The sequence below is a fragment of the Zeus faber genome (genome assembly GCF_960531495.2).
Source record: "Zeus faber genome assembly, chromosome: 19".
NCBI classification, from domain to species: domain Eukaryota; kingdom Metazoa; phylum Chordata; class Actinopteri; order Zeiformes; family Zeidae; genus Zeus; species Zeus faber.
In genome coordinates this window covers 23,819,836-23,843,646 of record NC_137206.1, presented here as the reverse complement: position 1 = coordinate 23,843,646, position 23,811 = coordinate 23,819,836, and the positions used below count along the sequence as shown (strand labels likewise).

General features: G+C 43.2%; 1 protein-coding gene across 1 annotated transcript in view; it reads right to left on the bottom strand.

Annotated features, from left to right (window-relative positions):
* The window catches only part of LOC307245043 (cadherin-12-like), a gene marked incomplete at both ends in the record, with an annotated part of 103,251 nt that extends 82,909 nt beyond the window's left edge, over nt 1-20,342 (bottom strand). Inside the window, 2 exons of the mRNA XM_080020454.1 lie at nt 3,497-3,791; nt 20,094-20,342. Of these exons, the coding sequence (XP_079876580.1) occupies nt 3,497-3,791; nt 20,094-20,342 (544 nt within the window). The remainder of the gene's footprint in view (nt 1-3,496; nt 3,792-20,093) is intronic.
* Between the last annotated feature and the right edge of the window lie 3,469 nt (nt 20,343-23,811).

The window sequence follows — 23,811 nt, the reverse complement described above, 5'->3', positions numbered from 1 at the left end:
CTCCCCCCCTTGCAGGAGTTATACACCAGGAGGTGTAGTAGCAGAGCCCGTAGGATCATGAAGGATCCTCATCACCCCTCATCACCAACGGACTGTTTCAGCTGCTGCGGTCAGGCAAGCGCCTCCGCAGTCACGCAGCGAGAACAGAGACTGAGACGGAGTTTCTTCCCTCAAGCCATTAGAACTGTCAACGCTGACCTCACCAGGGGTCCTAACTGAGCCATACACTAGGCTCCACTACCTACTGTACTGTATGTAGCATACTGTACCGCATACTGTATCACTGTTCAGGGTTGTTCGTGATGCCGTATTGCTGCGCCGTACTGTTGTATACTGTGCTGTATTATCCCAAACACTACCTCACACTATTCACATTCACATCCCACTTTAATTCACATGCCACTTTAAATGCACATATCTGTATATACATAGGAATATTCCTTCTATCTATTCCATTTTATTTAAATTTATTTTTATTGTATTTTATTCTATATATTTTTTATCTTATTCTATAAGTATTCCACTTACTGTATTACGTTTTAGGAGTCAGTTAGTCGGTCTATTAGAAAGGAATTTTCTACTTTTTATTTTATTTTATTTTTTTATTTTTTCCGAGGACATATTGTGTGCTACCACCAGGTGCGTTGCATTACATTTCACTGCATATATGTATGGAAGTATGTATATGTATGTGACAAATAAAAATCTTGAATCTTGAATCTTGAAAAGTGTATTTTTGCCAAAATGGAAGTCATCACTATATTGACATGTATGATTCCAGTGAGAAACATGCTGTCTTCACTTAGAGACTGTTCTTACAGAGGACTGATAGAGAGCTTCGTCACATGGTGCAACCACAATCACCTCTCACCCTCTCTACAATGAGCTGCCGCAGATTGGCAGCTCATTCAGCCTCTGGGTCATCTCACCCGGGTGTAAAACAGGGTTACCTTTGACCATCGAATTCTAATCGGTTCATCTTTGAGTCCAAGCGGACGTTTGTGCCATATGTAATCAAATTCCCTCCAGGCGTACAGGCGGACAACCCGAAAACAAAATGCCTCCGCGCACAGATGTCGCAGGGGCGGAGGCATCAAAAAAACAAAGGAGGAGGAGGAACAAGAAAGCAGTCTTCTAAACTCCTTCAGTTATGCCGTAATTACCGATTGGAGGTATTGCTCATCCCCTTAAGGAGCAGGCACTGGAAACACCGTCATATATCACGCTCCACAGACTCTATACCCAAATTGAAGGGCAACAAATTGAGGGTTCTGCGATGTTGCCAATGAACATTAGCCTGGCCAACCAGACTTTTTTAAGAGTCTCTTAGAGCCGTCCGCTTTTTGCAGATGGGAAAAGGTTTCTGTGACAGATGAGAGCGTTTTTCTAAGGATAGCGTTCCGCTTTCCTAAATCACAGGGTCTTATGCATGAAAAGACACAGACGTGCGAGACGGTAATTAGCCGAACATTGTTGCTAATCTCACAGGTCCCTGTAAAAGGGGTAATTTCTAATGTGCTTTCCAGTCCGTGCATATGGTAACAATGGTATTATGGCATTAGGTGACCAGGCTTATGGTCCGCTCACACCACTGGCGCACATGCGCTGCAGTGCGACAGATTGCAATGCGTTTCAAACGGAGCACGGCTTCATCCGGCTGCAGGGGGGCAGAGCGATGACCGGTGGCGAACTGATGGCTTCATGACGACAAGGAAAGTTGAGCAGGTTTCAACTTTATGCAAATGATCAGTGCGGGGCGACAGCCAATAGGAGGGAAGATACGCTCTCAATGGACTCCCGGACTATTGAGTATTGTTCATGATCGATGATTACGCTTATTTTTTTATTTTATGAAAAGGGTCCTGAAACTATCGATAATGGCAAGATTATTTACATAATTTATTTTGATGAGTAAACAGCTCCACCCTTTGAATACAAAAAAATAAGTACACACAGCCCCATCTATCTACATAATGTAGATTAAAACTCAAACTCCACAGGCCGGCCAAACCGCACGCCATCCATCGCCAATTAGGCTCGATAGAGTAGCACTGCAAGATGTTCTCAACTAGAAGCTGATGAACAGAGAATATTATCTACTTCTTTCCAAAACAACAGAAGTGGAGGCCTTGTTGCACTGTTGACAGTGTGACAGTATTTTGGTTTGTCTGATGAAGGCCTATACATTGTTAATACTGCGGTAATCTAATGAATTCCATATTTGATTAGACCACTCCCCATCACTGAACTTAAAGACGTCAACATTGTAAATGTCTTTGGACAAAATTGCCTGCTAAACAACTAACATAGCATTTTATTATCGAAGTAGAACCACAGTGGAGCCCGGATGCAGTTTGGTCGGTCATACAGACCTGTGTACGAGCCAATTCCAGTTCATACCACGAGATGAGAAATATTTGCATTCCTCCTTTGTGGTGACAACTGCCCATGTTCTAGATACTCCACCACTTCAAAGGTTCTCTGATTCAGCATTAAACAGCGACTGCTCGCCGCTTGTATAGTGGAGTGTGCACATGGTTTTGTTCAGGGCGCCTCACACCTCTTACCCTGGAGATGCTGATTTACAGTTCTCAGCACAAGGGTTCCATTGCCATTCAGATCAAGGGGAGCTACTCTCCCGGTGAATTACCGACCTGCCCTCTCCAGGGAGAAATGGATAAAGATAGGCCCCCGAAATACACCCAGGACACAAGGAAAAAAACTCTGGAATGTCAGGATTTGTGGTTTTTGTGGTGGTTTTATCCTCTTTGGTTGCATCTGTGATGCACCTGTTTTTTTTTTTTTTTTTTTTTTTTTTACTGGCGACCAGGAAAATGTGTGTCGACTAAAGAGTTTTTCACTCATACTGCCCTGATCGGTTTAGTGGATGATGACATGATAACTGCAGGGTGCACCAATCCAAACGTTTACTTTTTATATTTTTATATGTTTTCAGGCTGTCACGGTGAGGACACACTGTATAAATTGGCGATTGTCATACAAATTATTAGGATTAACCATTTAATTGTTTCCTGAACTCAACTGATGGCAACACACCCAATTCACTTCATTTCATTTACGCCCACATTTCTAACGTACGCTTGAAGTCCCGCAAAATTTGTATGAAAACATATGATGGGAGAATTTCCAAGAGTGATTTTACAAAATGATGATTGTGATCAGGCAATTATGTATTAATTGTGATGGCTCAAATGTATTTTTGATTGACAGGCATATTGGCCCATTAAATGCTTTTTGAAATCTATTGACAGTAATTTGCATCACCAAAATGACCTAGCCCTCTGAAATCAAGTGATTTCTGCGAGTTATGCAACATTTTCCAGTCTGTTTAAGTTTGACATCAAATTCAGACTGATTTTTACATACTATTGACCAAGTAACAGACACTGGCCAACGTGGTTAGCCATTAAAATACTTCCAATCAGACACAAACAGGCACTGACACCAAATGGAGTCAATGGGGACGTCCACTTGCCTACTGGGGACATCTCCGGCACGCTGGCGGTGTAGGGGCCCTCCAGGAACTTGGGCTCGTTGTCGTTGATGTCTTGGACCTTGATCACAAACTCAGACTCGGGCTCCAGGGGCCGGTTGGTGTCGATATCGACCGCCTGGGCGCGAAGGGTGTAGTAAGGCTTCTCCTCCCTGTCCAGGCTCCTTAAGGCGTGGATGTCCCCCGTCGTTTGGTCAATGGTGAAGATGGAGCCGGCCCCGTCCCCTGAGAGGGTGTACTTCACTCCGTTGTCGCCCATATCCATGTCCGTGTGCAGCTGCAAGACAAAAGAAAGACGGGTTGAGTCCAAACAATAGCCTAGCGGTTTGGAGCTAGGGTAGGCACTTGGGGAAGGCCTGTCAAAGCAAGGCACTTGACGTGCGAGGAAGGACTGGGCCCCAGAGGCCAAACCCATGTTTACCCAGAGATGTGGAAAACCCATCGTTAAGTCATGGGAAAAATATAAAATGATCACACTTTGGGGACATTTCACGGATTAATGAGGCTAAATCTCTCATAAATAATGTATTCTCGTCGTGTAATTATGGCGCATTGATAACTCCTTCAACGCTGTCGAGCCGTTTCCCATTCAGGCGTGGCTGAAATGCTCTAATTATATTGGATTTAGTTCCATCTTTTTTTTTTTTCCCCCCAAACCCAAAACGCACGCAGTGAAACATTTTCTCGCACCTTTGCAGAAACTAGACGGAGGATGCGTGAGCTTGACCTAGATGTGATTCTGCGGCGCGTCCTCCTCTTCATGGTATTCAACAAACATCTCGGGCCTCTGGCTTCAAACCCTATTGACTCGCCTTTGATTCCCTTCACCATAGAGATTATTCAGGAGGAAAACCCTTTTGAAATGCATTCAGGGACACAAAGCAAAGTGGCAGCAACCGCAACTTGACTTCTTCACCTCGCCATCAACCAAAGAAAATCGAAGTTCCAACCAACTTATAAATACATTCAAAAACACTTGGAAGACAAAGTCCTTAAAAGTACGGCTAAAGCAGAGTTCATGTAGGTACACGTTCCAAACAGAAGTAAAAACAGCTACATGAATGATAATATTAAGCACAATTCAGAGCATCCTTGGCAGGAACTGTATATCTTACCGTATTGATTCCATGATCAAATCAAGCTGAATTTGCTTTGATTCAGTTCTAAAGGTCTTAGGTCTACACACGGTGACTGGAAAAAAACCAAAAAGCACAGGGGGGCTCAGAACCAATGCATTGGGGGACACTGATTACGTGTCGAGAAGATTGGATACCACTCAAAACTTGTGTAGATTGGGGAGGACTTGATATAGCTGTCACGTTGAACCAAGGTGAGACTGAGTGGTCTCTCTTCCTGTCAGTCAGTCAGTCTGTCTGTCTGTCTGCCTGTATGTCTGTCTAAAATATGTAATAGGAATGTGCTCAATATGTCACTTGCAGTCCTCCGATTTGAACACATAATCCAAAATAGTCCCATCAAATGTAGCAGTGGTTTTGTTTCATTAAGCAGCTCCTCACAGATAAACAAAATGTTAACGTTGTGTGCTGAAGCTTTCGGCAAAATATGAGTATTCTCAACTCGAGACACCGCCTGCCTCTAAATCACATAAAGCAACTCGGGGCAAAGTGTTTTAAATCATAATTAATGTGTTTCAAGTAGGGGCTGTCTGGACGGAATCCGGCGATTCGCTGAAAGGGATTTTCTGGGACAGGGGGCTTTACTTTGGCTTAATTCATTTTGTTTTGGTCCAAGTGTTTCACGGCTCGAGGAAGCGTGTCCTAAGTTCTGAGTAAAGCAGGAGTTGCAGGCTGCATGCTCATTGTGTACTGGAATGTGTAATTAAGGGAAGTGAAGGAGATAAAGTAGATTAAGGATCAGCGACGGCCTCCTCCTTCAAAGCGACAGGTCATCTGTTTATTTAAATGTTTAACTTTTTTTTCCCCCATTCCTATGGTTATTTTTTAATACAATTGCAAACTGGAATTTTAACATTAACATGTTATCGCTGCTGTCATCGTTATTATAGATTACCATAATGCGTAATTTATATGTGATATTCTGATATATTTAGCATTTTATTGTAAATAACACATTTCAAAAGATATTATTATTATTATTTTATTATTATGTTATTATTATTATTATTATTAATAATAATAATAATAATAATAATAATAATAATATGGTTATTATTATGGTTGTAAGTATTCTTATTATTAATGTTATTGATATATTATAAAAACAATATCAATGAAATTAAAAATGCAAAAAAAAAAAAAGTATACATACATTTATATATATATATTTGGTATGTATGTACATATACACACAAGCATGGTAAATGCCTACTTCCTTCTCACTCAATCCTGACGTTATCCCTTAAATACTCAAGAACTCCCACTGCGAGTCTTAATGTAGCTTTGGAAAAAATCCGAGGTTCCATAAGAACCTCACTTTAATTGATTAGAAAAAAAAACACGACAACAAACACACCAACAAAAAACACTTGGAGGCTCCTCTCTACATCTGTGCTGTTTACTCAGCAGGAATACCCAGGAGACGCACCTGAAAATCAATTCATAAGCGCACAATTAAACATGAAAAGGAAATACAAATGCAATCTGAGGGAAAAAGGGGGGATCGGCACGTTGCCTCCTTAATTAGAAGTGAAAGTTGACTGATATTAATTAAAAATCCCATTACTCTAACAATGGCAATCAATTATATAAAGAGATTCATTAAAGGGAAGGCAGACAAGACTCCTTAGTTTTTTATCATACCGTGAAACACAATTCATTCGGCGAAATCGCTCGAGAGGCACTGCCGCCAGAAGCTGCTCGGCGGCGTATGTGAGGAAATTCACTTTTCAAAATTTCTTTTTTTTTTTTTTTTTTTTACATAAAAAGAATGAATCAAAACAAGAACACTATGAGAAGAAAGCCTCCGCAGGCTATGCTTTTGGCATTAATTTTCCTGGTAATAATGCAAGAATCACAAAGTCTGTGTGGGTTTGAATGCAATCAATGGTCTTAGCCATGGCATTATGCAAAGCGAAAAAGCCGCACATTATGTTTAGCTCAGTGTTTCCCAAACTTTTGTCCTACACCGCACAGCACTATCCTGTTAATACGTAAAAACATATACGAAAATGTCTTATACACATCGACATGTGCTTCTTATTAGGGGTCTACCCCGCAGGGCTGGAACCCTATTGTTATTGTTCATATTTTTATTATTATTTTTCTCCTTAGCCTTTTTCTGGCGAAATGTGTCTGGAATAGGACAACAGCTGCAGCTACAGATACAGCTGAGGGCTCGTTAGAACCGAGACCCCACAGACATCTTGTGGTCCTTGTTTATTTCAAATTGATCCACATACGGAGCAGGGATGAGTGAAGAACCGGCGAGATTTGACCGGAGGTAGCAGAACGTTCGTGCATCACAGACACACCAAGGTCCGAACACTTCCGGTCGGGCGGTGGAGTGAAATGAGTTTTTTGAGTCGGACGCTTTGTGACATCATCATCTAATTCCTCATATAGGTGCAGGCTGTGGCTATGAACGTCCATTCACATCGTGCGAGCTACGTGGTGTGGACTCCATCACTCTGTAGTGGTTACACTACACCCAGTGTGGGTATAGTGGATACACTACACCCACACAGAACGACTCTTTTTACTGAACGACTCGTCAAGAACCGAATCTCAAAAAAGGGTCGAACCTTTCATCGCTACGAATAGTTCTCGCTTTCGGTGTGAAACCTGTTGGTATTCTGGCTGGAACTGATAAATTACACGGGTTGGTGCAGCCTTGCAATTTGCATACGGTCACTGTATGTTCATAATTTATTTCCGTAGTGAAAATAACCAAAACATTACTCTTCCTGCTCAGGAGCAAATTATGAAGGTTACGGAAAAAAGAAACTTCTCGCGTGGTGTTGAAGCAGTTGGAGCTAAAATCAAATTTGTGTCGCCACTAAACCAAACCAACCTCACTGTGAGGGTAATAACCTTTACAACAGAAATGTATCTGAGATGTATTGTTTTATGCTCATTTATGCCTATCAACGGTCATTTATTTTTGCGGGATGGGAGTTTTTTTGGCATTCATTCAATGGGTAATCTCTAATACGGTGTATCTCAATGTTCGTTTTGGGGCCCTTGGGTGGGTCGCCAGGAGATTACAGTTGGGTCGCCCAATCAAATTTGCAGAATTTTTTCATTAAGTCTATGAAATCTTATCTTACTGTCGTTGGCATAGGAGTAGGATACTTTATGTGTGAATGAAACCTAGTAGGCTAAATTCAGTGTTATTGTGATTAATATTATACTCACTGCATTGCATTGCATTCAGGTGGAGTTCATAGATTCATTTTTTTAATGTATTTTTGTGATCATTTCTCATATTTAAATAAACATCCTTTTTGTTGTTATTATTGTATTTTTTGTGGTTATTATATTCATATTTTAAAACACTGCTCTAACAGACAGGCCATCCTGCATTTTTTCTGTTATTCCTTATTCCTTTTTTTTTTTTTTACATGTTTATTGTTTTGTTTTAGCTGCTCCAACAGACAGTCCATCGTACCTCATCGTCTTGTCCACAGCATCCTGTGGACCGCGGACGCTCTGTCAGCCCGCTCATCCAAACTGGTGACGGCAGGTTCTGTTGTTCAGCTCCTATTAAGCACCGGAGCAGAAAACCTCCCATGACTGCAGCTATTTAAGCTCTGGTGCAGAAAAGGGGGAATGATGCACAATACAGACTGTTTATGGATCCAAAAGTGGAGCGATGGTGCTTGCATGGTACTTTGCTGAAGCACCTGGAGCTCCTTATTCAGAAAGTAAAACCCGGTTGTGGTGTCCGGCTCCGCAACATCGGCTCTGCAGCAGCGCGGTGGCACTGGCGTATTGATTAATCTCAATGATTACTGTGGTGAATGTAACCGAGCGCTGGAGAAAGAAAGCAATTATTGGATTCCTGAATGCGGCGGGATTATACATATGGAAAAAACGCGTCGCTCTTCCCCGACACCGTGGACGCCGTGGCCGTGGAGAGCGGTTCCATCACGACCCACCAGTGAATTTAGAGTTCACTAGCAACACCCAGTGTGGGTGTTGTTAGATAGGATTCAGTCCAAACTTGAAGAACCGGCTGTTCTCTACTTACAGAGATAACGGAGAAACTAGGATCAGTCATAAACAGTCACTATTTTTCTTCCTCTGACAGCGCTAACATGTTATAATGGTCACGTTTAACTTTTGATCATTTTGCTAAGGACCCTCGAGAACCTCTCCAGGGCGCCGTGAAGGGCTCCTCAGACCCCACGTTGAGAACAACTGCGGCACGCTCAATGTCGTCTTGGCCTGGGTACTTGTCTGTTCACGTCGTACCTCTGGCGGAAAATTTGTGCATAAATGGTTCACAAATGGTACAACTGACTGGAAATAAAAACAAAAACATTGAAATGTAATGGGAAGAGGAATTCTGAGTTTGAGGTACAACTAAAAGCTTTGGATAAAAGCGTCTGCTAAATGACTAAATGTAAATGTAAATGTAAAAGGGTTGATTAAGCATTGATTCATACCATTTCTTCCAGATGTGAGTGACTAGTTATTACGCTCATGTCTGCTTTGAAGTACCGTTTCTTCGAGAGAAGATCTATTACCAAACGGCGGAGGTAAAGAGTCACACCTGTGAGAACGGTGGGCTCTGTTCATTTCCTGCTCGTTTAGCAGCTCTTCACACTGCCACTGTTCACGTAGCGTTTCCCCACCTCGCTTTAAAACACCACTCGCTAACAAGCACAACGGAAGCACGTTAGGCCAGAACAACATCCTTTTATAATTATTATTATTATTATTATTATTATTATTATTATTATTATTATTATTATTATTATTATTATTATTATTAAGGGGTCATACCCGCAGAGCTGGATCTCCTATGGAAATAGTTTGAGAAAATCTCTCTGAATTTTTGGGGGTAAACCTAGTATCTGTAACGGAAGAACGGCAGAAGTTACAAACAGGGTCTGTCTTGTTTGAACCAGTGCGTCGCAAACATCTCATGGTTCCAATTTCATCCAAATCGATCCACATACGGAGCAGAAATTCGTGAAAAACCGACCAAACTTGACCCAAATCACCCCCGTGGTCGTAAGTCACCGACACGCCATACTACCTGCTACAGGGATAAAACTATCTGGAACACAACAATGACAGAAGCTACAAATGCGTCTCGTTTGAACCGGTACGTCGCAAACATCTCGTGGTTTAAGTTTCATCCAAATCGATCCACATACGGAGCAGAAATGAGTGAAAAACCGACCAAATTTGACCCACAGTAGCCGGACGGTCGTGCGTCACAAACGCGCCAAAATCCGAAAACAAATGGAACGTGATGAGATTTACAGTAAGTTGCGTTATGATGTCATCATATTATTCACCATAAATGTACAGATTCTTATTAAGAATGTCCAGTTGGACCGTGTCCAGTGTTCGCCGTGGACTCGGTCACTTTGTAGCGTTTCAACGTTACTAAACTATTTGATTTATCAGTGTGTTTATAGAGCTTCATACCTGGGAGATGTCAGTATATCTGTTCGATTGACATTTTAAATCCGTGGTCCACATTACTTTGATGATTTAACGAAAGATACAATAAAAATAAGTCGTTAAAGACTCTTCACCACATCCACTGAAATGCGCGACTGAGTGATGCGTTGAAGATCGAGCCAGGCGTGGGGAAAAAAAAACAGAAGCCGTGCTGTAGCAATTACTCACAGAAATACCACAAAGTTTTTTGTACTTCATGAACACGTAACTTACTGAAAACACGGTGAGTTATAACAATGACAAGTTCCGGTTTACAGGCAAACATGGACGGTTGTTTTAAAGACAGGAGGGTTGCGCTGTGTAGACCGCATGGTGGTTGCTCTGCAAGACGAGCAACCAGGAGACGACAGACCAGGAGGAGCCCATGCAGCGTTCAATGTAAACTCGGAAATCGTGTTGCGTTTCAGAGAACCCGGAATACTGTAAAACCCACCCAGCACGACGTGTGTGAATGTCCCTCTGTTCCTCATAACGGGGACAACCCGAGCCTTGTAACCATGCTCATTTTAGTTTTGTTGCTGGCCCCTCGTCAATTTCATGCGGGCAGGGGGTCATTTGAAGTGGCTGCCCTTGGTGATTAAGCGATTCATATTCAATTATAATTTCAAACATCTGCCCCGTGGGCAGAGTTGGAAACCCTTGAGCTTCTTTTTCTTTTCTATGATCCAGAGAGTCCAAAATGTTTCTGTTCTCTGTCGAGTGTGCTTCGCTTCGCTTCTTCGCTTCGCTTCTTCGCTTCGCTTCTTCGCTTTGTTATTTGGTTTTATTTACTTTCTACTCATCTACTCTTGATTCACTCCGACAGGGGATGCAAGACTAGCGGACGATTCGGTCATTGTGAACAAATCTTTAAATGCCCCGGGAGTGTGGAGTCACTCTGGCAAAAGAGTGGGCGAGCAAGTGAAAGTGCTTGTTTGTCTCTTTGTTTGGTTGGTTCACTGAATCTTGATTCCCTCAGTCTGAATCTCGTGAAGATAGAATAATGACTGAGTACTAAATAAATGTGGAAAAACGACCATGGTATTTGGCACAATTCATATTAAGTGTCTTACACTTCCGACTAAAAACAAATTATTTTGACAGAAGAAAATTGCTGTTTTTTATTTTGCGTTCAACACTTTTTCGCTCACATTCTCTGCCAAAATGAATGTTTTTGAAATAGTTACATTATGGAATACACACTTTGCATTCTTCAGTTTGGATGAGTAATTTTGCCGAGTCACTCATGACAAATTCTCAATAAAAGAGTCAACCCTTTCATCACTAGAACCGACTGAATAAAACAAATGGAGTTGGAAGACCACTCCTTTCATAGCCACTTGTCAAGAACCGAGTCTCAAAAAAGAGTCAACCCTTTCATCAATAGCACCAAGTAAATCAAACTTACAGACTGGAAAAAAAAAAGTCGGTTAAACCACTCCTTACTATAACCAACTGAATAGAACAAAGAGTCGAAAAGAAAAGAGCATGAAAGTGAGTCAGTGTGTAGTGCGTGTAATGAGTCAAACAGTCCCACAGAAAATAATCAAACCTTCCATCACTACACACAAAAGAAACTGTCAGGTTGAAAAGGGGAACATGACGACGCCCCCGGTGGAAGGAGGGCAGATCTGAGGCGTTGATGCAGGCGGCTGTTATAATTAAATGAATCAAATGAATTTTTACGTTTCACATATCAACCACTTTTAACTCCCGGGTCTCTGAGGTCCCTAAATGTGTCTTTGAAGTTTTTTTTTTTACTGAAAATACCATTGAGATTATGCATTCTAGCCATTCTAACATGCCTCTATAGCCCCTTCATTCCAAATCGGGCTGTTTTTTCTGTGGGAGGAACCACCCTCCCGATGCCCTGGGTTCTGTAAGCAAATGGGGTTTCAGGATGGTTTCTGGTTTTTCGTTGTATTTAGTCAGTTAACTTTCACTGATTTCACCTTATCATTCCACCAAAATCTGTTTCTGGACAAATTTGAGACAAGAAATAATCAATCCAGTTGCTGAAATCTTCACGCATATGAGATCTACAAGGCCTCATTTAAAAGTTTGTTCTCACTTTGGTTGCCGTGCTCCAGGCTTGTGGGAGACACGGACACTGCATCGCGACGCAGCGGGTTTCATGTAACTGCATAAAATAATATTAATATTTAAATAAATACACCTACAATAAAAACACACTGTTTTTATTGGTTTTGTTTGGAGAAAGGCACAGCAGATGGGATAGAGTAGCTATATATAGCATATAAAGAAATCCGTGACCAGCTGACGTCACCTCGTGCAGAGAGTAGGAAAAAACCTTTGGAAACGGTGCGTTCAGTTCTGTTGACAAAGATTAGATTCCCGCAGTCATTAGTTTACCTCATTATTTGACACTTTGGCCAAGTCAACATCCACATTGTGACATTGCAAATATGACAGAAAATAATTAAAAGCATTATACGTCCCCTTTAAAAATATTTCCTTTTTACTCTGCTACATTTCAAATACATCCCATTTCTTACTGTACTACATTTCAAATACCTCTATTTTTTACCCTACTACCTTTCAAATATCTCCCATCCTCAGTAAGAGGATGAAGAGCAGGGTGAAGCACCACTGCCTGCGTGCTCGCTGTAGCTGTCAATCAATCCTTTTTCTTCCTCCTCTCCTCCTTCCACCCTCTCTTCCTCCCTCACTTTGTGTCCCTTGCTCTCTCGCTCTGACACACAGAACGAACAGAGAGAGACAGCCAAACAAACACGTACACACACACACACACACACACACACACAAACACACACACACAGACACACACACACACACACACACACACACACTCTCTCTCTCTCTCTCACAGGAAAACACACTGGAAAACGCACATAAATCACACACACACACACACACACACACACACACACACACACACACACACACACACACACACACACACAGAAACAGTGTGTACACAGCATCCGACTCAGACTCAAATTCACAAAATCAACATCAACTCTCAGACATTGAGACGCTCACACGGAAAGAACGCTCCATGAAGTTCACCTCAAAGACACACATCCACACACATAAACACACATGCACGCACTCACACACAAAGACACACATGCACACACATGCACACATAAACACACATGCACGCACTCACACACAAAGACACACACACACATATCAGCACAGATGCCCTAATCAACAGAGTAAGTTCTAATTAAAGGTAAAATTACCTGTAATTAATAAATAAAATATTAATATCAATAAATAATAAGAGTAAATAATGATAATAATAATAATAATAATAATAATAATAATAATAATAATAATAATAATAAAATATGTAACCAAAATCGGTACTGTATATAATCTTTTATAAGTATACTTTTTTGTTACAGCCAAGATGCCATCAAGGGGTTCAGAAGCCGCAGGTTGCCAACCCCTGATTCTGGGCTCTGCAATCGCTTCTTTTATCATTAATATGATTTCTATTACACATCTTAATGGACCTGGAAGAAGAAGTATGCAGAGCTTTTACTTAACTAAAAGTATAAATACCCTGATGCCAAATGACTCTAGTGGAAGTCAAAGTACCACACTGAGGCACAGGTCCGCCCATCCAGGAATTTGTCTCTCCCAGGAGAGGGAACTATAGGGGAGCAACGGAGAGTGCCGAACGCGGCAAAATGGCTGGAGCCCCGCCCACATAGACCGAATGCCCGGCCAGTGACTTTCCTCTGGCGCCGGCTCTGAGTGCAATAAATGTCTAAATCTCTGAAATTGAAAATGCTTAATATATCTCGGTTATGCTTATCGGAAACAAGTACGTACGGATACTTTGAAAAATGTCCTTGAAAACAGTAACAAAGTACGTGCACTTTGTTACTTTACACCCTTGAGAATATACTTTGCAGGGAAAAAAAAATCATAAAGTATCCCCACAGAGTCTGGTGAATCACAGGATGGTTGGTGACCAGAGAGTCTGCATGTGTGGCGCGATCATTTCCCTTTCCTCATACAGAGATCCCGCCTGATTGAACACAGCGGCAACAATCGACACAGCGCGGCGCATTTTCTTTCTTTTCTTTTTTTTCCTCTCGGCGATATCGCTCATCACCGTCAAGGTATAAATGGAAAAAAATGTTGACGCGTCCATTGCATGCGTAAGTGATACTGATTGGGACATTAAGCAAAGCCATTTGGAGCTCTGTCCATTACCACAGGGAAAGGACCATATGAAGAGGTATTAGTTTGGCAGAGCAGATGGATGACATCGTTAGCTCTGGTTTTTTGGGGCGATTCTTTTCCCCTTTTTAAGTTTCTTCTCGCAGCTTTTCATCGTTTCATCATCAACATACATTACAATTGTAAATGCTGCCCCCCCCCCCCCCCCCCCCGCTTCCTCACGTGTTCGAATGACCAAGCGCCCGATCGCTGGCAAGCCTCGTGCATAAATTTGTGCCGGAGCCATCCTTTCAAATTACCTCATGTCTGACGCCCCCCAAATTGCTATGTTGGCGTCGGATGTCTGGCTAAATAAATAAAAGCGGGGATAATATTTAAAAGTGTTTTATCCCCCATGGCTGCCGGGCCGGGGTGTCCTTTGAACCGGCCGTCCCGCTTTGGTTTTGTCCTTTATCCGACATATTTACACAGCGCAGAACATAAGCGCAGGGGTTTATGGCACATTTTATGGCGGTTGTTTAACAAATTTATGAGCACAGACACACACAGACGCGTGCCGAGAAGTGGAAGTAGAAGTCGTATTTCCAGGGATAGTTACTGCATTAGCACATGGCTCCGCAGTCACATTGAGAGATCGGCAGGATAATTGTTGGGAATGGCGCAGACGCAAACCGGAGCCCGGACTCCATTGACTCACATGGACCAGGGGCACTCCAGTTATTAAGCCTGTGATTTTTTTTGGAGTAAAAGTTAATTAACGGTGGGGCTTTACCGGCATTAGCATTGATGTATGTGCGGCTACGGAGGGCCTTTTATCTTTTCCAAGCGGTTTACGTTTACAGCCAAAAGCCGCTGCGGCGTTTAAACAGTTTTTCTTTTATGACGCGGAACGCATTGTGGTTTTACTGGCGCGGCGGCCGGTCAATTCCGTGCGGCCGGATGATGGAATCCCCCTTTTGTTGGATGCGGGGGGCATTGCCAAGAGCATAACTCTCACTGAAAAGATCTTTTACGACCCGCTCATAGGTTCTCATTGAGAGATTAAATTGCTCGGCCCACGCCGGCAATAAATCTGAGAATGATCCAGTCGGGAGCGACCGGGTGGGGGGAGGGGGTGCAAGGGGCGTCAATAAAAATGGGGATGGTCCCTCTCTGTCCGTCAGCCGGGAAGCCAGCGAATAAACAAGTTGTTGGAGAAACAAGGCTGCCCTTTCCGGCAAAGGCTTTTATTGACTTTTATTCAAATGAGCGACCTTTTCCCACGAAGGTGTGAAAGGCGGGGTATCGGACCGTCTCGCCACACGCCATCGCGTGTTCTGCCTTGTCATTTCCTCTTGAAAGGTATCGCATCGGCGATCTTCCCCCTATTACTTGGATCCTCGCGCGCTGCTCTCTTCTCATCTGGTTCGATAAATTGATTGGTTTCTCAGTAATCTACAAAATATGTAATCGACGTGGCTATGAGGATGTCTTTTACGGACATAATGGCGGCCGTCTTGGCGAGCTTCTATGGAATTGATTCCCTTGGTTGCTTTGCTTGCCAGCTGTGTAATGTATTGGCTTCTTCCTTTGGAGAGTCTCTCCCGCTGCATCCCTGCTTGCGCTGATTCATGGGAAAGGATCATGGCTGACTGGCGCGACGCTTCATGGCCCATGGCAAGTGCCTGTACATCTGACCGGATAGAGTGACTCTCGGAACATCAGCGGAATTGAGATACTTTGGCTTTTTGAAATATTATTCCTTAAAGCCAAAGTATCTCAATTCCGCTGAGGGCGGGAGGGGTATTTGTTTAATAATGGGACATTTACTTTCAGGTCAAAACGCCAAACCCATATCCAATTGGTCAATTGAGTCCCCTGTCCACATCATGGGTAGATTTTTCAACCATTTGAATTACTGTAAAATGACTTTAACTACTTTACTGTAATGATACAATGCAGATTACAATGACTCAGACATGCTGCATTTTTTCACTCCAAATTACTTATGAAAAAAAATATTGCAAACATAATTGGGACACAATTGGCACATTGGGAGAGACATTGATGTGACCACACAAGGGCATTATTCACACTGTGAAATTTGAAACTTAGGTTTTTTTCCGGGAGTGCATTCAATCACATGGGAATGGAGCGGGTTCAGAGCTGTTCTTGAAACCACCACCAGGGGCGGCATAGAGCGTTCCCATCGAGGACCGAGCCGTGCAGGGAATCTGAAGAACGCATACATGTATGGACCCCTTCAAATCCTCAGCCGTTATGGGCTTTCAAAGGGCACTTGGTGATCTCTCTTTCCATCAGACAATGAAAAGTTTGACTTCAAGTTTGAGATCACTTTACGAGTGACTCGGCGAAGAGATTTGTCAAAAGAGTCGGTTCAGCTCTGAGTCGTGAATGGAATTCCCACAACAATCATTTTCAATTCAAATGATGTATTTTGGTCACAATCAATATGAATTATGCCGAATGTCTTCACCGTTTCTCACGTGAATTGAATCCTTAGGAATCGCGAGTCACGCCCCTTTTCATTGGCAAATTGAGGCTGGAGTCCCAGTTCAGCCTGTGCTGCACTCACGAATGAAAGACCCTTTTGCAGGAGTGACTCCCCACTGCTGAGTCGTTTAAAATATGAGTTCACTACGTACCAGTCGTTCACCTGTCTTGCATCAGTACTTTCTATGTTTCTCTCTCACTCTCTCACTGTATTTCCACCCTGTACTGTCTGTGGTCACTCTTCTCATGCCATACAGCCACATCAAGTCAAGATCTGATAAAAGTTTCATTCGTTCCTATTTTGGGGCTTTAGGCAGTTATGGCTCCCGTAATAGGAAGCCGCTCTTTACGTCTCCCATGCATCATACTAACGACGGGACCATTTCGGCAAACAAAACAAAAACACAACTGATGTGTACAGACAGTCCACGGTTTAGTGGATGCTGAACTCAGCAGAGACGTCAACAAGATGGACGGGGAAGCGGCTCGGGAACTGTCCCGTACGGGTCGCACAGCAGGAGTTGTTTTTCCCTTTTCGCTCCTCATGGCAGGTAACCGCTACTCGGATGATCTAATTGTGAGTGCAACGGCTTGTTTCATTAACCCTTTAGGCTCTCTGGGATCGTTGGTTATCTGCCAGCGGGGACTAGTTTGATTTTGTTCGCTCGTGTCGCCAACAGGGAAAAAAGAATATAAAAATCAATGAGAAGCAGAGATTTATTTGGATAAAAACCTTCTGTAAGATTGCTTGGCGCTGGAAGTGACTTCTAATTAATGCGTTATAAATAAACATTTATTTATTTATTTATTTATTTGTTTGTTTGTTTATTTATTTATTTATTTATTTACCTATTTATTTAATTATTATTTATCCATGTATTTATTTTTTCTATTCATTGATCAGTTTTTTTTTTAATATATTTAAGAGTAACCATATCAGCCCAAGTTAATCTCCGATGCAGATGGAATTTAGGAAGCTGGATCTTGACGTTGAGCAGCTTTGACAGTGGATCTGCAGAACATCCAGAGCTGGCGTGATGCTTCCAGACACTTTATTTCACTGTACATCAGCGTTAGCCAACCTGCCTCCGTGATTAAAATTAAAGAGCGGGAAATGCAAATGTGGCAGAAAACATTTTGTGCACTCCATTTGTTATAGTTTGATATGGAGTCGAACGAGGGGGCCTCAACGCTTCAAAAGTAATGCAAAAAACACATTAATTTTTGTTGTTTATTACGGTAATTCAACTGCCAGAACGGGTAGAAACGCAGACATGGCGACAAATTCTCACTGGTGTCACGGGAGGGAAACAATGAATAAAAATGATGCTGCTTTGGTTTTATTAATTCAAAACAGACAAGACTGTAGATAAGATAAGACCAGATATTTTTTGTGTGGAATATTCCCATTTCTGAGAGTTTGTCGGAGAGTTTGTTACAGAATTTATTTGAGAGTTTGAAAGAGAAGTGTTGCCTTCAGAATTCAACGTGTATATTATGCTTAATAGTAGGGCCAGGTGCTCCAAAAAAGAAAGGTACATGGACTCAGCTCCGGTTCTAGTGATTTAGCCGCTCTGGGCAATCTGTCGATTGAGGGAGAGTGAGTGAGGAAGTGGTATGCACGCCTGTTATGCAAGGTGTTTTCTTTCGTTCCATAAGGAAACAAAGTGACACGGGGACACATCGCAGGCAGGTGCACCCCCCCCACCCCCCCACCCCCCCACCCCCAATGTGCCTGTTGGATAGAATGGTAATAAGAACATTTTGAACGATTTTTGAGAGAGGTTGGCTCATTTTAGCATCTTTCCTGGTGTAGTGTGGTGGCTGATATCATTTATTTACCAAGCAGGAAGCCAAATAATGGAGGCTTGATCTGGCAAATCTTCCGCTCAAGGCTTAAAAAACAGTGGCATTAATATTCCAATGACATTTCCTCCCATTTAAAAAAAATATTGAGATAGGCAGGCACACAGAGAGACGTATTAGGAAAATAACCTTGTTTGTATTCGCGAACTTCCAGCCAAATCGTGTTTACAATCATCTCTGAACGCATCAACTCAATCAGGGCCTTGACATACTAAATGACGGCCATTAATTCTGAAGAAGCCACGCGTTTGAGACCCTTTGAGTTAATCCGTGCGCACAACCGGGGAACTAAAGAAAATAAAAAATAAATAACCGCACCGATTATGGGTCTCGGTGACGGCGCAGGGCTGATAGAAATGTCCATCTTTGACTCTTTTCGGCATCCAGGTATTTATTCAGTCGCTTCTTATCGCGTCAACCAAGCCGGCCATTATTACGACTTCGGCGAAAAGCTTCCTCCACCCTTCCCCTCCTACTCCTCCTCCCTCTGATTGTCTTGGGGAGGGTTCAGTGATCTCATCTCCAAAAATGCCTTTCATACAGTGGAGATTCAGTCAATTATTTTTGAAACGTCGCTGCAGCCCGGGATTAAGGGAAGCAAACCCGCCATCTCCACCCGCCGAGGGGGTGGGGGTTTTTGGGCCTTCAGAGACTTCCACAAACAGTCAGGGCTGATTGCGGCGGCACTGGGGCAGATAAGTCAGTCTTACTGTTATCCTGCGTAAGCCAGGAGTGCCAAATGACGACCTCAGTCGCAGCCTTAAACCCGCCGTCCTCACACACCACACAGTTTAGTTACCAATGTCTTAAAGGATGAAGGATTGAGAAAAGTATTACCCAAACTTAAAGAAAAAAAAAAAAAAAAAAGCAGAAAACGGGCGGAGGCGCTTGGTGGAGGGGCTCGCAAAATCTGGGTCCCTACACATTTTTTATGGCTGTCTGCATCTACCCACAGGCGCATAAATGTGATGCGGTGACAGAATTACAAGGGCCATAATTCAAATTTATTCCGAGTCGGGTCATTGATTTTCTCACGGCTACGATGTCATGCGTGTCTGTGGCCTGCTGGGGTAGGGCTGCTGCCACGGATCCCTAAGGATGTGCTGATTTGTTTTTCTCATGCCTCAGACTGTTAATACTCCTAAAACAGCCATAAAAGGAGACGTCACAGAAAAAAAAACAAAAAAACACAAGACCATATACAAGATTAAAAATGCCTGCAGGGATGCAGGTGATGGAGTAAAGTGGACTCAGACCTCCTCTACCCTCTGGTACAGCCACGTCACAAACCCTTCCTCCCATCTCTCCCCTATTTCATTCCATCACTCCCTCCGTTTACTCGCAGTTCAATTTCTCCCCGCGCACTCCTTAATGCCGTGATGTACGACTTCTCGGCGGGCGGCCGTAAATAACCCCGCGGGAAACGAGGCCGGTTCTTTTACCTTGCCCACGTACTGCGGGTCGGACCCCATGTACTCCTCCAGCACGAAGAACTGGTTCCACACCCAGCCCCTCTTGACGCGCTGGAAGCTCCCTGCCCCGCCGCGCCCCATCGGGCCCGCCAGGCCCCGGGGGTGCTCCTTCCCCAGCCTGCCCCGGGCCAGCAGCGTGGTGGGCGGGCGCAGCGACGAGACCGAGCCTTTGTGGAGGAGGAACCAGAGGAACAGCGGCAGGCAGTTCCTTGTCAGCATTGGCGGTCTGTGAGGAGGTCCGCCCCCCAAGTCCCCGAGTTGAAGTCCACGGGACTTGGAAGAGCCGAGCCACGCTTGGACGGGATCCGAGGGACCTGGAGGAGGATCCCGAGCGCGGCGGGGGCGGGGGGGCGACGGGTTTCCGCCGGGGGGGAAAGCCAGGAGTCTCTGAAGGGGTCGTCCGGCTCCGTCGAAAGTGCCGCCCAAAAATAGACTGGAGCAAAGCAGAAGATCCCGCTCAGCGATGGACCGGAATCATCACCTGTAGGGATGGAAAAGGAGGGAGGAGAATAAGTCGAATGAATTGAGTTATTGTCTTCTCCGTTGCGCACGTGCAAAGAGTTGCATTCACCTCACATTCACGTCTCTATCTTACTTCGTGAGGAAAAGTTTGGCTCTTATTGTAGATCCGGTGCTTGAAGAGTGTCTTTGTCAAAGGATTCGTTAGAATTTTCCAACTCTTCTTTCGTTTGATTCAGTTGGTGAATCGAGAGTCAGAAAAGTCGGTTCGCCTCTGAGTTGTTTTATTATTTATTTAATTCAGTCAAAATGGTTTGTTTAGGTAGATGCAATGTGTAAATCAGTAAAGATCAATATGAATTCACCTTTTTTCAGATGAATATAATCCTCAGCTCTTTTGGTTCAAGAGTCGGGAACCAACGACTCCTGAGTCATTTAAAAGATCAGTTCACTGGGAACTGATCTCTCTGGATTATCCGTGAACCTGCCCAGGGGAGACGCGACCCTGTGCGTGAGAAGAGTTTCTACTCGTTCATTGTTTTCCCGCTATTTTCGTCTTTGGCCGCCAACGATCCCTTTCCTCTGAGGGAGTTTTGAATGTCTGGCACGGAGCGGCTGCCCTGGCCTGAGCGAGTCCCCAACTGATCAATGCCAGTACGGAGCGGAGAAGAGGGGAAGATCACGATGATCCCAAATGAAGATCATGAAGATCACTTTCGTCCAAGCAGATGTCGCCAGAGATCGCTCCCCTCGCCGCAATGTGGAATTTGACTAAGCTCTCACACAAGATTACCCAAAATACTGCTTAATCCAGCTCAGGGTATTCCATCTGTTTGTTGCTTTGTTTGTTGCTTTGTTCGTTGTAATTAATTTGATAACCTTGCAACAGACAAGGTTTAGATGGGGAAGTTGAGGAAACATAATTCTGCTTGTCCATTGAATTTCTTACCGGGTCCCCAAAGCAATCTATTTGGTATTGAATCACATCGTCGGGCGAGGTGTGTTATTCAGAAAGGCGAAACCATTCAATTATGTTGAAAATGACACTTTGATTTTCCATGCACAACAGCTATTTTTTTTTTTAATCCCCGACATGTAACACTAGCTGCGGGATTGATCTTCAGGTCTTTGACGAGCAGAACATTAAGGATTAAAAGAAGATTATTGAGATCGTTTCACAAATAAGTTTTAAAGTTTAGTTGTGTTTTCCAATCGGAGGAATCCAAAATAGAGGTTCTCACTCAAAAGGAGACGTGGACTGACTTGTATCTGACCCTGCAAAATGTGCACATGTTGGAAACTAGCGTGGTCAGTAAATTCTTGATGTCGTTCATTCTATAAACGTCGTTTTTTTTTAATTTAAAATCTCTCTCAATCTTTTCAATTGAGAAGTAAAATTGAAGTTCAAAGACAGAAGAAGAGAAATCTCAAAGCTTAATTGACTAGATAAGCCTAGTACATTGTAAAACACACCCAAATCCAGATGTGCACAAGATCATTTAAAATCAACAGATGGAGCGACAGAAACGGAGCCATAAATCATTAAAACCAAAGTAAAAACTCTGCATATTAAAAAAAAAGAAAGGACAGGAACATTTATTTTTACATTTAAATTTATTAAAATATGTACATGCACGAAATGGTGTAGAGCGGGTTACAAAAGAACAGGGATTAAAAAAAAGACCACATAAAAAGTCATGTAAACCGCTCATTATAAACGAGAAGCTTCTGCGTGGAGCATCAAACCTCATTTGTTCAGTCTTGTCGACTCCTAATTGAGCAACCGATTGCGGCCTTGTTGCTGCTCGCACCTTGTAAAAACCTCCTCCATCGTATCCGACGCCCGGCCTTGTTAAGCAGAGACACGACTGTCACGAAAAACCACGAGAACAATAAAGATGATACGGCTTCCTCACCAGGTTTACTGTTCCTCTGCCTCCCTGACTTAGGCACCTTATCACAACGACATAACCCCGCAGCCCTACAGCACTATCCTGCTGTCCACTACATGCCTCTCAAACCGGAAGATTTGTGCTTATTGATATTATGGCCGATAGTGACGCAAGACTTGCAAACGATTCGTTCCTCGTGAACAAAACCTTTGGAGTCTGGAGTCACCCCCGGCAAGCGATCGGGAGAGCGATGTTCGACTCGCTCACAAGTCCTTTCAAGTCATTTTGAATATTTCATATTGACAATGAATGATTTACACTTTGCATTCCACCAAAGTAAATCATTTTGACAGAATTAGATGATTCGCGGCAGAATTCCATTCAAAACTCAGAACTGAACCGACTCTAGTGACGCTTATTTATCGTTTGGGAAGTCCTTCCTCGCTCTAATTGCCTGTTTTATCCCCGGGTGACTCACAGGAATCAAAACTCAGAAAAAGAGTCCAACCTTTCATCACGACTGATCGTTCCGACCTTCAGTGTGGAACTTGATCTTGTTCTGATGAACACAGAGCTGCAGTTCTGCTGCAACCGAGGAATTTGACGAATTAGCGCAGCCTCGCAATTTCGATCTTGCGACGCAAGAGCCGGTTCCCATTATTTGTGTGTTTTAGGTGGACTTTGAAGCGCTTTTGCAGTCTGACCATTCTGCGGTAAAATGGACGCTTTTGCGTGAAAATCCCAGGAGACTGGCAGATTCAGAGCTTCTCAAAGCAACGCGTCTGGCACCATCACTCACACAAAATTTTCCTCTGAACAACAGCTCAACCTTCAGACCATGTTTCTGCCAGATGATTGGCTAATTAGATATTTGCATTATGAGAACAAGAAGGTGTAAAGGTGTAGCTAATAATGTGAGTGAAAGTCTTCAGATAAATGGAGGACAACGAGCCTCTAATTTCATAATCAGAGCCCTCATTGACACCGGTGTCTTTGATTAATTACATGGAAGATTACTCCTGCAAGGTGAAGCCCGTGCAAGCACCTGGATCTATTTATTCTATGTCACTGAGGTATATATATATATACACACCGATCCTCCACAACATTGAAACCACCACGATAACAGCTCTGACCCGTGGAGGCGTGGACTCCACAAGACCTCTGAAGGTGTCCTGTGGTATTTGGCACCAAGACATTAGCAGCAGATCCTTTAAGTCCTGGAAGTTGTGAGGTGGAGTCCCCATGGATTGGACTTGTTGTTCCAGCACATCCCACAGATGCTCCATCGGATCGGACCCTAACCCCACCCATCCACATGATGTAGAAGACAACGT